This window comes from Equus asinus, chromosome 6 (genome assembly GCF_041296235.1).
Source record: "Equus asinus isolate D_3611 breed Donkey chromosome 6, EquAss-T2T_v2, whole genome shotgun sequence".
NCBI classification, from domain to species: Eukaryota; Metazoa; Chordata; class Mammalia; order Perissodactyla; family Equidae; genus Equus; species Equus asinus.
In genome coordinates, this window is record NC_091795.1 from 66,858,809 (window position 1) to 66,875,550 (window position 16,742).

The 16,742-nt window shown below is 37.3% G+C and overlaps 1 protein-coding gene across 7 annotated transcripts in view; it reads right to left on the reverse strand.

Annotated features, from left to right (window-relative positions):
* Window positions 1-16,742, reverse strand: part of MTA3 (metastasis associated 1 family member 3) — a 192,678-nt gene that overhangs the window by 18,427 nt on the left and 157,509 nt on the right. For 5 of the 7 annotated variants that reach the window (XM_044772308.2, XM_070512183.1, XM_044772303.2 and 2 more), the window contains 5 exons: window positions 15,311-15,385; window positions 13,439-13,497; window positions 8,333-8,457; window positions 5,018-5,169; window positions 3,925-4,147 (listed from right to left, as the gene is read on the reverse strand). In XM_044772308.2, coding sequence (XP_044628243.1) covers window positions 3,925-4,147; window positions 5,018-5,169; window positions 8,333-8,457; window positions 13,439-13,497; window positions 15,311-15,385 — 634 coding nt within the window. The remainder of the gene's footprint in view (window positions 1-3,924; window positions 4,148-5,017; window positions 5,170-8,332; window positions 8,458-13,438; window positions 13,498-15,310; window positions 15,386-16,742) is intronic. The other 2 variants (XM_044772304.2, XM_070512182.1) reach the window with 1 other exon arrangement.

Sequence of the window (16,742 nt, forward strand, 5' to 3'; positions counted from 1 at the left end):
TTTATACAATTACTAAAACTAACCTTTGCTGAGAAATCCCTAGAAAAACTCATAAAATACATATTTCTTAAGAATACAGGGCCTCGGGATAATTCTGAAGTTGAATTAGCATCTTCAAACAGAAAAAAATGGCTCCAGGTGCCTCTGGAAGAACTTCATACTGGGGAATGGTACTGTCATTCAAGTCTGGTGTGTTATCAACTCAGAAACCACCTAATTACCTACAAAGGTGTCAGATAAGTCATTTTGATCCACTTCTCTAGGCACTTGAGCTTCATCTATGGAATGCTGCTAATATATCTACTTCTACGTAACTTCATTTCTGAGGATCCTGAATCTTAAATAGTAATCCTGTGCTCATCAGGTGTCGGGTGTTTACAGATCTTTGACGAAGTCATCGGGTAACACAGAGGTAATGTCTGATGGCAGTAACAAAGGAGGAACATCATTATCACATCTGGCTTTTTTACTGAGGGAGGGATGGAGAAGAGACAAGCTGTCTGAAACCTGATGCTGCGTTTAAACCATGTTGTCTGCAAATCTTGTTAAGGACATGGTAGTATGCAATGTTTGGTTTTTGGTTTACCAATCCATTTTTAATAAGCACTATCTATATGGTAGAATGGGCTCAGGCTACTAATGTCAGTAACTTTTTGCAGGGACTTATATATTCACATATAAAGGTATATTATTAAAATAGGTGTTTGGAGAAACTGGTCTTAAAAAATCACTTTCCCTATATATATCTCATCCGTATATATTTTTAAACATGTTTTAGTATATAGTATATTACTATATACTAATTTGCTTCTAAACTACTTTTTTAAATAGGAAATATATTACCATGGTTCAAAACTGAGAAAGTTCAAAAGGATGAACAATGGTAGGTATCCTTCCCACACCTTTTCCTCAGCCTCTTATTTTCCCTTCCCAAAGATGTTATTACTTCTTGTATTTTCTTTAGGATATTTTATGCACACGCAAACAAAAATTACCCTTTTTACTGTACTGCAGTCCTTAATACTGGCTTCTTAATGAAAATAAAGGCCAGGGAGTGGGCTGTAACCAATCAAAAACCATTTCCTCTAAATAAGGATTAACGTGTAAGTCAAGGACTCATGGTCAGGATTATGCTCTCTCCCACCTGAGAGTTTTACCTCCTTAGCTCCCCACTTCCTCCCTCTTCTGTAGTCACCCCATAAACTCTGGCTATGATACCGGTTGTGATGGTCCTGCCAAGACCAAAAGCCATGGAAGGAGTCAACTTCTATAGTTCTTAAAAGAGGAAAAGTCTCAAATCCACAGGGAAAACTATCTTCCTTTTCCAATCTTATGAAGAATTATTTTAAAATGCATTAATCGGAGCTGGTGATCCATTAGCATCTTTAGAATTATAAACTTTCGCCTGATCAGAAAGTACATTCATACTGCATACTGCATTCTTGTTTAGGGGGGCCAGATCACTACTGCCTTTGAGAAACCCAGAAAAGCTTACTAAAAAAAATGCACCCATATACTCCCAGTGGACCACAAGACATGGTTGCCTATGGACATCCGGCTATTAACATCTAACCTTTTTGCTAACAAGCCAAGATCAATGGATCTGCTGAAGAGATTCTAACAAGGTACACAGAAAAAGAGAAAAGATAATGTAAGAATCAGTTACATGCCAGGAAGAGATTGTTAGATGCTTGCCTGAAAAAAAATAACCAAGTACAGGGCTGCTGAAATTTTATAATGTTAAATACCAAGGTAAAATTATTTTGAGAATTTGATTCAACTAATAAAGCTAAATACAAATAAAATCTGCTCCTTGACTCTCATCACAACAAATGATTCTGTTCTTTTATTATTATATCTATGTTTGTACAAATAAAATACAGGTAATTTAATCTTGACCCTTTTTTAGCAACATGGCCATTCAACTGAGAAAAATACTAAAGTGAGGTGACAGAAAAATGTGCTTCACTGAAGAAAAGTCAAAATAAAAATTTGCAAATTAATTGAGAAAGGAACAGAAAGAGCCATGGGAAACAGAAGCTTCCTCGGCAGCAAATTTAGTTGGTGATGGTTTTTTCTTTTCCATTCAGAGGAACAAAGACGGTAATGGATCCTGCCCAATTTTAATGGAAGAATTTCATTCATTTTCTTTTTCAAATGCTTTATTCTTCTTCTTAAGAAATTATACATAAAAGTAGATGTTTTAAATCAGCTAAGCAGTTTAAATCAGTTTTGCTGTTGCTAGTGCTGTCGAGTCGATTCCGACTCCTAGCGGCCCTGTGGACAGCAGAGCAGGAGCCTGCTCAGTCTTTTTGCACCATCCTCTCAACTTCCAGTGCTATATCAGACAATGCTCCGCTGCTATTCACAGCGTTTTCAAGGCCAATTTTTTTGGGAAGTGGGTGGCCATGTCCTTCTTCCTAGTCTGTCTTAGTCTGGAAGGTCCGCTGAAACCTGTCCACATGGGTGATTCTGCAGGTATTTGAAATACTGGTGGCGTAGCTTTCAGCATCACAGCAACATGCAGCCGCCACAGTATGACAACCAACAGACAGGTGGTGTGGTTCCCTGACCAGGAAACGAACCCAGGAAAAGTGCTAACACAAATCCATGAATTCAGAAATGCTAGCACAAAACCTCAATATAAGCCTAAGTTCTCAAATATACATGAGTCTAATGTAGCTAAATTTCCCCTCCACGGGACTCAGAGATTACTAACGATTTCCATTCCCTTTACAAAGCACTTTTCTTCTTCTCATAAAGCTTTTACCTATAAGTTTTAAAGCCTTTCAACGGTTCAGCTGAAAATTCTCTTCAGAAACACAAAATGTTTTTCAATCATCACTCCTTTAAAAAGGATACCCTCTTTAAATCAAAATGGAACATCCTGTAAGAAACTTCTCATCTCATGGATTTAAAAAAAGCATCTACTGAATGTCTTTAAGATTTCCTATCCGTTAAGCCAGACAGCAAGTTTTCTCATCCTTTAGCAGAAAACTGTTGCATGGCTCTAACATGCTAGCCAGGAATGTGACTACCAGTAGCAAAACTAGATAGAATCAGAGCTAACACACAAATTATGGACACACTCAGGGGTGCATGGTAATAACAGAACAGTCCGCAATTCATGGGTACATATGACCTTTGTTCTAACAAAAAAATGAAACATAAGACTGAATGTGTTGAAAATGAGAGTGATAAAGTTATGTAAATGTTATGTGATAATATATACGATATATGATTATGATACAAAAACTGAAGTGGACAAATAGAACGCTCAACCACAAATTCAGACACTGACTTGTAAAAACTAAATGTGTAATTTCAGAAAATTCACCCAAAAGACTTTAAAATTCACTTATAATTTACTAATCTAATAAACATAGCGTTCATTATGAAGCACTGTGAATTTCTATAATATTTTACAATAATTCTAAAAGGTTCGTGAGAAAATCAGAGATTTACAAAGACATGCAATTTCTAATTAGTCTAAATTGGCAAATTTTATTCAAATCTAATGAATACATGTAAGACTGCGCTGCATGTCTCCACTATGGAGTTTCATGATAACACCATCCTTAAGGATTATATGGTGGCACTACCTTATAGATATGAGTGCCTCAATAAGGGTTCTTTAGGCAATTCTATCACCAAACCCCACTGGATAGGACCACCTCCCACCAATCTTTTGCTGAGCAATACTCTCTCATAAAGACTGTAGAGGTTTCAATGTTTTTTCCCCAGGTTGGCATGATACAAATGGCAGCAGACAAAAACAATGTTAAAAAAATAAACCAAATAAAAGGCTGTACACAAGAACTTATGTTTATTGCAAACAAAAACAAACAAAAAAAAGAGAGTGAGGGAAGTGAGAAAATGATCAGAGGCACAACATATAGGGTTAAGAATTTAAAAGCATCTTACATTCTGCCCTAATGGCAGCATAATTAATAGGAACAAACGGCCGTCTTGCTGCCTGCCGCAGCCGGAGGGTATTTTTGCAGACCTGACGAGCAAATTTTGTGAAATATGTAGTGTGAAGGAAGAAAGCTTGGCGGGTCTTCACCGCAGACTTCGGGCTCCCAGTATTTCGGACCGGCATCCCCTGCATGGCCTGGCGAGACATGTGACTTCTAACACGGGGGTCCTGCAAATTCAGACACCAACATACATGTGAAGAATAGAACTTACCAAAGTACAACACTACTTGCATCATGCTTAAAGAAAAATGTAATTTTTACGTCTTCCACTGAGGCATCTATAACTTAATACACTATCCCCAAAAGAGGGAATTAAAAAGTGTTCACTTTGGGGAAGGAGATGGGGAACAGAGACGAAAACTGGGTGGGGCTAGGTATGTGTGTGATCCTATACTTTTGTTTTTAAATTGACCTTAACAATCCAAAATCACATTCAAAATAGTAAAAAATTGTCAAGGGGTTAGATTATTAAAAAAAATAAAAATGCTGAAGGAATACTCAGATCCTGTTAGCACTCAAAAGGAATAGTCTCCCTCTGGTAGACACAGGTTTTTGATATCTGCAGTCTGTGAGAATTTTACCAAAATCGTATTTCAACTGTTGTTCACCCCAAGATGGAGTCCACACCTTCCTGGCCTTCCTATGACAGCCCAGGGGCAGAAAAAATGTTCAATTTCTATTAGCTTTAGGTAATAAGACACATTTTCAACAGTATCTAAAGGTTGCAAACTGTTTTTTAAAAAAGCAATTAAAACATTTAATTTGTAAGCTCTCTATTTACACTAACATCTCCCACACACATTGTTCTTCTTTTGTCTGAGTAATCTCATAAAACCAATGTTTTGAATATCTAAAAAAATCTGATTTGTCCCTGCCCCTCTCTCCACATCTACCCTAAAAACTCTGGTGCTATGTTTAGCTATAAAAATAGCTGTTTGTTTTTCAATTATCCTATACTGTACTTCTGTTTCCAAGGAGAGATTCAGCCATTGAAAACATGACATTTCTCAACACTAAAAAGCCTACTGCTCATGTACCTCTGCAGCTGGGCTGGGAGATAACTTCTCCTCCTCTGACTGGGTGGGCATCTTCAGGCCTCCATATTTTTTCCAATAGAGCCAACAGGTTGCACACAATCTACATTGCATGTTAGGTGGGCCCCAAGAATACCACTGATGAGACTGTGTAGCTAAAGATGGAGGAAAAACAGAAAACAAAAACAAAGAATGCCAGATAATTTGTAAAAGCAATAAACAAAAAATCAAAATATTTCAAAAATATTCCAAAGCCATCTTCAGTTTACAACGTTATCTATCTTTCCCCAGTTTACCAGCCAAACATTAAAGTCTAGTATATGCGTATATTTTTTGACACTCAGAATTCATTAAACCATCTATTTCTATATCCACATCAAGTGCCTGTGGCTCTTACTAAGAGAGGCTATTATGTGAAGTATCCCATATTACACGTTGTGCTGCGGAGGGAGTTTCTGTTAATTAAAAATATCTCCTATTGTGTACATTTCTGGAAATAAGTTATCAGAAAGGTATTATTAGTGTATTTAAAGTCTAAATCCAGGTTTCCAAACCTACGGTTCAGAAGCTACCTCAGGGTTTAAGGTGCTCAGCGGGGCCCCATTAACAAAGGCAGGAATCTGACAGAAACAGGCATCTGTTTTCCATTCTTTTATTTTAATCAATAGACAAAATAATTATTTTACTATTTCTCCCTTTAAGAACAGAATCCCTTCCAAGACTGTAAATCTACATCGAGTGAGCATGTGCGCCCGAGATCACAGCATGCTTAAGACCTAATAACTCAGGGGCTGCCCCGTGGCCCAGTGGTTAAGTGTGCGCACTCGGCTTCAGCGGCCCCAGGTTTTGCCGGTTCAGATCCTGGGTGCGGACATGGTACCGCTCCTCAGGCCATGCTGAGGCGGCATCCCAAATGCCACAACTAGAAGGACCCACAACTAAAACTACACAACTATGTACCGGGGGGGGAGGGGAGTTTAGGGAGAAAAAGGAAAAATAAAATCTTAAAAAAAAAAAAGACCTACTAACTCAGTTGATTTATCACTTAGCTAACTAAATACTGCAAGCCTGTGTTGGTTCTGTTCTGCAGTCTGAATTACTGCCATATAACATTTAAAGTATTCCCACAATGGATCTGAAATTTAAGATAGAAAACACTGACGCTGAAACATTAGGTTAATGAGGTATATAGAAATTATTATAATTCTGTAAGTTTGCCTTGAAATATTCTTCCTCTGATCTCTAAGTTACCTTCATCAGGTCAAAATGATCAAACAGCACATCAAGGCACCAACAAACACTTCACAAACCAATGTGAAAAAGAGAAAATATAGTGACCATTACAGTCAAACTGCCTCTTGGTTTATTGAGAATAATACTGTGCACCCATTATGGATTACTTTTGGAGGACACATTGCAAATAGCAGTCTAAAAACCTTTCCTCTTATAATTTAAAAACAATAAAATAAGTCAAGTTGATTCTTTTTAAACATAAATTTTAAGAATCCTAAATGTTAGGCATGGATCTATTTTGGATTCTGAATATAAAATTTTACTCATATTTAAAATACACATTTTCCCCAAACTAATCATGACATGTCATCTTAATATCTGTCAGCAAATGCCTTTCTCTTTACATAATTAACTCAAATTCAAATAAAACATGACAAATAGAAAACACCAAATTCTATCTATAAACATAAATCGTGTATATTAAGATACATTTTATGACAGATTATTTAATATAGGATCTAAAATAAATATTATGAAATTAAAATTGCTTATTTGTGATGCACACATAAAAACGACAGAATCATTATTTAAAGGGATATATGAGACTACATAGGAGTGTGAAATTTCGGGGTTTGTGAGTCAAAACCAAGACAGATTAAGTCACCACCATTTGTCTGCAGTATTCTTTTTATTTTCATTTGAATACAAATCAACTTCAAAATCTAAGAATTCCCAATTCAAAGACATTTATGAAGCAATCCATGTAAAATTTTGACCAAAAGAATCTGATTTCCACAAATTGTTTCCCTTTGTGCTTCCCATGATGCAGAAAATGCTTAGACATGTACTATTTTTGTGAAGTCAACAATTGGCTGGCTCACACCCCTTCCTTGGTTTCAGGAAAGATAATTATATGATTTGGTTTTAAAAGCCTTTTCAAATGCTGACGCTTGGTGTGGAATATGGAGAAGAGCCATGCATGTCCCTTATTCCCCTGTTCTTAGGGCAGGAGGCTACATCTAACCCCCAAAGAGCTGCTGAGGGACAAAAACTGGGCCCCAAGTAGACTTTTTTTTTTGAGGAAGATTAGCCCTGTGCTAACTACTGCCTATCTTCTTCTTTTTGCTGAGGAAGACTAGCCCTGAGCTAACATCCATGCCCATCTTCCTCTACTTTATATGTGGGACACCTACCACAGCATGGCTTTTGCCAAGTGGTGCTACGTCCGCACCCAGGATCCGAACCGGTGAACCCCGGGCCGCCGAGAAGCGAAACGTGTGAACTTAACCGCTGCGCCACGAGGCAGGCCCCAAGGAAACTTTTAATGAATATTAGTTTCCTTCCCTCTCCCACTCCAAGCCTCTTTGACTGGATTGGAAGGAAACATAGATGATACTGTCACCAATGCCCTCATTTAGAGATTATACAGTTGTTTGAGATTTTAAATAAATATAAAAAGTGTGTCAACTGCCTAACAGTTCATCTCACTAACCCAATTTAATATCCAGGACAAATGTAATATAATACTGCTGGTGTCTGATTGATAGGTTTTGACACGGATAAATGCTGATAAATACACTGGGGCCCTGAGGCCAAAAGCAAATACAGAACAGCATCTCCCAAACCAGTGCTCTGAGGAAACCTGGTCTGAGGACTATAAATAGCAGTTCATCCACACACAGGTCCTTCCTATGGAATTATTTGGAGCCTTTAACTTGTCACAGTATACCGAGAAACTCCAAAGGGGGACTTGGTATATTTTGTGGGACCACGGTTTGCACAAAGCTAGCAACAACTCTGAACACAGCTTAGCAAACAATGCTGTGGAATACTTAACACACACAGGACTCCACAGAAGCAAACCAAAGAAACCCAATGCCTAGATTTAGCGTCCAGGCAGAAGGGAAGGATGGGCACCTATCCACTCTGAGGCTACGTTATTCAGCCCTCTGCGCAGTACTGACCTCGTGCACCCTCGAGAAAGCTACTCAACACTTCCCATCCCATAGCGCCAGCCTGGTTCCTTGCACTTCACCCAAGACACACCTCAAGGAAGAAAGTAAAGCTCTGCTGGAGAAAACTTACCATAGCAGCTCTCACAGGCTCGCCCTAAGAGAGGATTCTGTGGCTGGAATGTGGTCCCCACAGCTCCATTCACAGCACCAGGTTTGCCATTGCTGGTGGATATTTGGTTGGGATTTGGTTTGCTGCTTTCAATGAAATACAAAGTGAGGTGATAAAAATGACTTGTATAACAAGGCAAAAGGCTCTACGTCTTGTTACTGATTTATCGTAACTACACAAAAATAAACATTTCAATGTTGGGTGAAGAAGAAATAAACTGGTAAAAGTAAGGTGTTAAAATGAACCCAAACCATTCACCTTTACAAAACAAGGCTATGTGAAAACCAATCTCTTGCGCCTGATGCTCACAAAGTAAGTACAGCAGTATCTCTCCTCCATGCAAATACAATTTCCTTAGGATACCCTCTGATGCTTTTGAAAGACATAAGTTGTTAAGCTTTATTGCTTATCATAGATTCTCCTGAAAAAATAAAATAACTTTTGGATCAAATAAATTAAGCCAAGGGCAGTGTGTTGTATTTAGAGAAACCACCATCCCATTCCTGCTGCTGCTGTGAGAGCTGCTGACTTGACACACCAGCTCTCACAGGACCTGCACAAAAGCCACGTGCTCCACAGAGACACTGCAGACGTCAACAGGGCACAGCTCCAGAGGCCAGTCAGCACTCCAGGAGATTCAGACCACTCGTGATAATAATTTCTATTACGTTTGAATTTTTATGAGCAAGATAACATAGCATTTGAAATTAGAAAAACCAATAAATGTACCTTGAGGTTTTTCTCTTTAAGAAAAAAATTTTTAGGAGGAGGTAAAAAGTGACATTTATCAGAATTCTATAGGCAAATTTCCCAGAGGCCATAATTCCTCAGAAACATGTAGCCCAGATTATCTTGATACTTCCTGTGCAAACACGGCTAGCTCTTCCCTATTTAGGGTAGGCTAACTCCCCTGCTTATAAGCCATGCCCAAGAATACTGCACAGGTGGACAGAGAATATCCTCAATAAACTCATAATTCATTTAACATACATTTATCCGGTGCCTAGTAAATAAAAGTGCCTGACATCAAGGAGCTTTCATTCTAGAGAAGATTTCATGTCTACTTGCCAGACAGAAAATAAGCAAAATAAATTAGCAAATTATTTGTTAGAAATGAATGCTGGGTGACTAAACGCAGACTACACCTTCCCATGGCTACTGAAGTAATGAGAGTTCACAACTATCAAGACACTTGGAGTTTCAATACAGAGCAGGCCCACGAACTTCTCATTTGCTGTTTCTCATTCCCACAATTCCATTTCCCAGTGAAAGCCTAATTAAACTTGGCCTGACGGCAAACTAAAATTTCCTTCAGGCATTATTACTCTAACTCTTAGGTGACACCCCACCACCATCCCAGAAGAAACCATTTAACCTCTGTGTGCACTGAGGTCCCTATTCTATAAACAAGGCTATTATTTACACTTCTAACCTGTGCCAGCAATGTATTTTGAAGACAAATTGGTTTTGAAAACACATTTTAAACCAGACAGAATATATTTCTCTTCTTATAGTTTTCAGTTGAAAACATACAAAATGAAGAACTGATTTAGAATGACTACGATTTTCCAAGGGTATGTAATAACATTTCTGATCTTTAAAAATCTACCATATACAGACAGAAATGACAGCCCCTTAGAATCAAATGACCGATAATGTCAGCAGGTTTCTCCAGAATACGAAAATTTCTGACATTTAACCCACAGCTAAAGATGTGTGGAAAAAGAGCTAATACAAATTTACAGTTGAGCTGCCTGAAAAAAGGACAGTAAACACAACTTTAGTTAGTTGTCCAACTGAATCTAGACTGTTACATGATTGAATAAACCACTAACATTATAATAATCACAAAAGGAAAATAAATGTGCAAAGACCGAATATAGATATGTGACTCACTTAAAACATATTTTGCAAAACCAAGTACCTACAGATTCATTCTCGGGGGACAAATGATTAATATCAATGTGACCATTTGAATAAACTTTTACTATAAGACAAACATACAAAAAAAACTTTTTAAAGCTGCATTATGTGAAACTGCCCTTCCTTTATCTAACGTCCAAAACTTCCCCCTCATCTGTGCTCCAGACTCCACACCTCCTGCCCTCTTGTGAACTTTGTACACTTGATTCTATTTCCTGGATGCTTCTTGTCACCACGTAAACACATTTCTCCTATTTAAAAACCCTCCCATTACTCTATCCCAACCCACCCCCCAAAGCCAAGCACTCTCTCTGGACTGTCTTTCCCAGCCACTTTTCTTGAGAGATGCCAGTCTTTACTGTGTGCAGTTCCCTGGCTCAAATGCAGCTCTCACCCTACATTAAAGGCCACCAATGACGTCTATGGTGTTATACTCCCTGGCTATTTTTCATCAGCATTTGACACTGTTAATCTCTTTCTCTCCTTGAAACGCACTCCTCTCTCAGCTTTTGTGATAATGCACTCACCTCGCTATCCTTCTTCAGCTATCATACTCTGTCTGATATATAAAACACTGGATTTCCTCATGCTTGGTCCAAGGCCCTGTTTTCTTACGGCTCTAAGAAATCTCATCCATGGTTTCAAACATAATAGTACATGCTAATGAAGTTCAAATTTGTATCTCTAGCCCAGAACTTTTCCCTGAGTTTAAGACCAATATATCCAACAGCATAATCAACACCTCTTTTTGGATAGAGCAAACTCAAAATGACCTAACCTGGTTCTCTGCCACAGTTTCTTAGCTTGGTGAATAGCACAACAATCCATCTAGCTGTGCTAGACAGAAACCTGGGACTCAACCTTGAAATCTCCCCTCTACCCCCGCATAAAAGTCAACCACCTCCAAGCAGTGCACCATTTCCAGGGCCACAACTCTAGGTCAAGCTACTATCATTCTTTCTCTCCAAAAACTTTGTAATTGGTCTCCTTACATCCACTCTTAGCTCCCCTTCCCCAAACCATTTTCCAAAACACAGTCAGTGATCTTAAAGTACAAATTTGATCATGATACTTCCTTGTTTAACATCCATTTCCACTGTTCATCAGATGGGTAAATTCCTGGCCCTTGCCTACCACACCAGCCTCCCGTGGCTCGCACACTCTCTTCACATCAGCCACATTGCCTTTCTCTCAGCCTCTTATCTATGTTCTGCCCCTTCCCATCTCAGGATCCCATTGGCCTGGAAAGCCTCCATAACCTGGTTAATTCCTTCTCCTCCTCCTCTACAGTTCACTCAAAGTTACTTCCACAAGGAATCTTTCCTAATCATGTTGACTTTGTCTGGTCCCCCCATATAAATTCTCATAAAACGTCTTCTCCATCACAGTACTCATCACACTAGGCGACTAGCTGCTTAGTGTCTGTCTTCCCCACACTGGAATGCACACTCCAGAAGACAGCCTGTCTTCTCAACCTTTCTACTCTAGCATTGAACAGAGTGTTTTGCATACGAGAGACTGCCAGGCTCAAGAGAGGAACAGTATAAAATAACTCTTAATCTAGTATTTGTTTTAAAATATTCTATTTCAGAGTTAACTGGGAAATTCTTTGAAGGACTCAGATTCTTATCCAACTCAATAACACAGCTTCATAATTTCTATTTACATATATGATATATATATAACTTTTTAAAAAAAGTATGAGAAGAAACTATTTTCATCTTCAAAAATCATTCACTTAGATCAGGGGTTGGCATAATAAATATTTTAAGCTTTGTGGGTATTATAATTTATGTCTCAACCACTAAACTCTGTCATTGTAGCACGAAAGCAAACATAGGCGATACATAAATGAATGAACATGGCTGTCCAATAACACTTTATTTACAAAAACAGGCGGCAGCTCAGATTTGGCCTGCAGACTCCAGTTTGCTGGTCTTTGACCTAGATCAAGACTCCAAAGTCAGTGCAAGACACAACAGCAATTATCTGGGTTACTTGGTGAAAACTAGTTAAATGCACCTTTCCTTTGATACAACAGCGCTGCAAAGTACAAGACAGTGGAATGCTTGCTTTTGAAAATCTAAGACACAGGAACACAACAATGTTTTATTTGAGGAGTTGCTCTTTTATAAATTAGTCAAGTGAAATATATAATTTTCTAAAATATTAGAAACCACTCTGCAGAGGGGCATTATAGCTCTGAATAAAAATTATTGACCCTGTAAATTACATGTTATCTGCCTTGAGATAACATACTGATTAGAAATATCGCAATTCGTCGTCTATAAGGCCTCCTATATGTAAGAAATATGTATTAATATATCAGAATTCCGTAAACAAAAGGCTAGGTATAAGACAACTGTACTGAGTTCAAAGAGTGAGAAAATCTTGGAGTAGTACATAGAACTTTGCAGAAAATTTCATTTTAACCTCCAAAGACCCTAGGAGATAGCACTATATATACATGGTGCTCAATAAATTAAATTTTCCTGAACAAATGAATGATGGAACTCTAAAGACCTCAAAAAATTACAATTCATTTAAAACAGCAAATGAAAAGAAAGCTGGTATTCATTTTGATCTGACAATGATTTCTAAACTCAGAGGATAATGACAGAATGCTAGACATCTGAAACTATTAAAACCTATTCATTATTTATCCAACATTTACAAAGTATGGTTCTAATTACTTTCCCTAACCCTTCCCCCAAGCAAACAATGTAAAACCCTCAATCAAATAAACAACGCACCTCCAATGGGCAATGTGCATTAAGAAACAAAACCCATTCTACAACGCAAGTTTCAAAAGTTGCTAGCTTTCTGAAACACATTTGCTTCAAATAATAGAATTTCATGGGTGAGGTTTCTGACGCTTTCCCTGCAGCTTTGAGAGAAGTTCCATACATGACATTCTTCCTCTAGTACTTTTGTTAGTGTATTTGGGGTTTCTCCCACCGGCCATTTTTCTTCCTAAAAAAATCACTGTAGTGGTCTAATGGAAAGCAAGTCTCATGCTTTGTAGTGGAAGAAAATATGATACACAAAGAAATTCAAATTTGGCTGAAACTGACCAAAACGACATATTTTGTTTTGATAGAATTAATACCATGACAAATATTTTAAAAGATTTCCATTACTTACTAAGTCGGGATATAAACTTGTTTCAGTTTACTTTCAGCTTCTGCTGCTTTTAGACGTTTCTAATTCAAAAGACAGACAAAATATTTTTCATACAATGCCTAATAACTATTATCACTTCATTGTCTAAAAAAATTCAGAAGAAAATGAAATATTAAAGCATAATTCAAAAACTCCCATTTTAAGATGGGCTTTTCTTTCATGTGTATATTCTGAACCTAGCAATTTGTAAGAAAAGTCACTAGATTCTGAGGTACAGAACTACAAGATTTAATAACATTTTAGAAACAGGTTTAAAAAATAAAGCAATGAACAACTCCATTTCCCATTCCTCCATGAGTGAATAAACAGGACTTTTAAGCAACCATTTTTACTTTTCAAATTTAGTTTCTACTTTATTTCTTTTTTGCTTTCTGGGAGGAAAAAAAAAACACAATATACTCTGCTTTTAGAAAAATATTCAGAGGTGATTAGTTTCCAAAGTCCATGCAAAAGAAAGAGATAGCAACTATTCTAAGTACAATTAAATAAGCATTTACCCTCAAATGTTGGGAGATATGCAGTAAACTTTAAAGCTTGGCTGAATTCACATCAGATTTTAGGAACCAATTAGGAGCCAAATGCATGGAAAGGAATGGGAAAAAGATTATATAATCAAATCCAGAGACTGCTCAACACAATAACGAATGCAAATAGGGAAGGAAAATAATATATGGTACATATCTAAAAATAAGACAAACGAAAATACAAGGCAATCCTCCATTTTCTCAATGAGGAGAAAACAAAAACATTTAGGGGGACAACTTAAAACTTTTATAGACAGAGTTGAAGTTTTTGGAAATAATTTTATTCAAACACTTTTCAACCATCCTTGATGCCATCATCTCCACCATTTTTAGGGACTCTTTTTGCTTTGAATAACACAGGTTTCCACAGCACATGGTCTTCACTCCTACCTAAGTTGTTTGAAAGAAGCACTTTTTGAATTACACATGATGTCGACGCTGGAAGTTTTTCAATAAGCTGTGGGTATCTATTCACTATTCATGATCTCAACAACTCACTATGTGACGCTTAAAACGTATTTTTATAGCATCCAGTACTTGCTACTGTATGATCACATACTTTGGAAAAATAATGTCTGTGTTAAATATATTGCCCCTTTCATTACCAGTTCTGACATGTGACCAGAAGAATACAAAAACAAGTATTGACTGAGGTCACTTCAGGAAAATGTACCTTTCTCCAAAAGTAGTATTATTCAAAATAAGTACCTGAGAAAATTACCTCAATATGGGACTTTGGGAAGGACTAAAAAATAAATGATACTCTGCTTTTAGAAATAACTGTGGAGAAAAATTTACGTACAGTACCAAAGCATCAAACCAGTAAGATTAACCACAGTTAAGGTCAAAGACAGGGGACATACCCACACAAATGTCACATAAGGAGGTTTCAGAAGATCTTTTAAAATATCTCAAATTGTATGGTCAATGGCATTGGTCTAAATTTTCAATACTTCATAAAAATAACTTGTTTCAAAGGTTTGTGTTAGTATCACATCTTAGGCCATTCCTGTCAACTATACCCAAAAAGATGAGGCACCAGACACCTGCAAGGCAAATAATCTCTCTTCTCTATCGTATCTTTCCCTGTCATCTTTCCAAAATATTTATCATAAGGAATTCTGAAGTAAAGAAAATATTAAGAATAAAATCTTAAAATATCATCTTAAGGATATAAAATCATATAGTTTACAATAGTCTAGAAAACATAAAGCAAACAAAACATTTAAAATTAAGTATATTGCTAAGAAATATTAAAACATAAAGTCACTTTAACGCAATCATATTGGTACCAATATAAAAAAATTACCTGCTGCACATATCTGTCAGTAGTTTTCCACATGTAATAATATTCAATGATGCTAGTCAATGATTTCCAAGGGAGCTGAAAAAATATTTAACATGATAATGAAAACAAGCTATTGTAGAAACTGCTTTCCTTTAAAACCACTTCTTTAAAATTATGAGGCAAATATCCACATGGAAGATTCATTCTAGAAGAAATGTTTCAGAAAACTGAAATTAATTCTTAGCAAAGGGTACTCCAATCAAGTTACCTTCGGTTAGAGATGCTAACACAACACATTCCATTTCTCACCTCCCATTTTGTTAAAAACTATAAACCTATGGCTGATAATATTTCATGACTTACTCAGGAAAGTTGTTCTCAGGGTATAGGTGGGGTTGAAGTACAATTTTTACAAATGATATTTAAATAGATTTAGCCTGAGTTACTTTAACTTCCAAAGATGCCAGCTACAAATTGGGTGTCATTTGGTCTCTAGCATAGTAATTCTCATCCTTTTCAAAACTGCTCTATTTTGACCTATTTTGTTGTAAATAAAACAAAAACCTAAATCTCTGAAAAAGAACACAGCCTAGTGTGATTCATATTAGAAAAACAGGAAGCTTGCCTTTGCTATTTTCCATAATTATTCAAAAATGGCCAAATGAGCTCCTACTCAAGAAACTCACAACCAAAGAATATATTCAATATATCCCTCTGTAAAAGGGAGATCTGTTAGTCATCTACGATGCAAATCAGGGCAGATCAAACCTTCAAATAAAATGGCTGGTAGCATTCACGATTTCTAGCTGTTTGGGCAGATTTCACACATAGGTGACTCAGCCCTCGCTCTGACTCCCACCTAGCTTGCCCTAACATACCATCGGGTTAGAGTCAAAAGAGTACTTCCCAGACCCTACTGCACCCAAGGGTCTGCTTGTGACCCACGTGTACAACATCCACATCATTCCTATCACCTCCACCTTGAACTTACCTGCTTGGTCTGAAGAGAGAATAGGTGGAGTTTAGAGAAAGGAAATTATTTTAGGATTAACTTGGTAGCAACTCCAACAGTAGTTACAAACGTAGTCTCCTCACAGGAACAAATCAGCACAGCCACTGGCATTTGGACTGCAGTTAAAGCAAATACGGTTTTCACCAATTCAACAAGAATGTAATGGAGTTGAAAATGTCTGAGGGATGGTATGAGGAACCTACTTTGGCAAGACCTCATGTGACAGTCACAGCATAGTCTCCTAGGGTTTTAAGCAAGCTACGACTTCTTTCATCTCTTAACTATTCTTCTTTTGAGAAATAGCCCCTGGCAATTTACCAATGAACCTCCAAAAGGAAATCAAGTAACCATGGAACATGAGCATCATCATGGGTGAGATTTTATCTAAGCCATAAAATTCTATTCAGCTGTACTCAGCACCACCATTCCCTTATCAAGGAG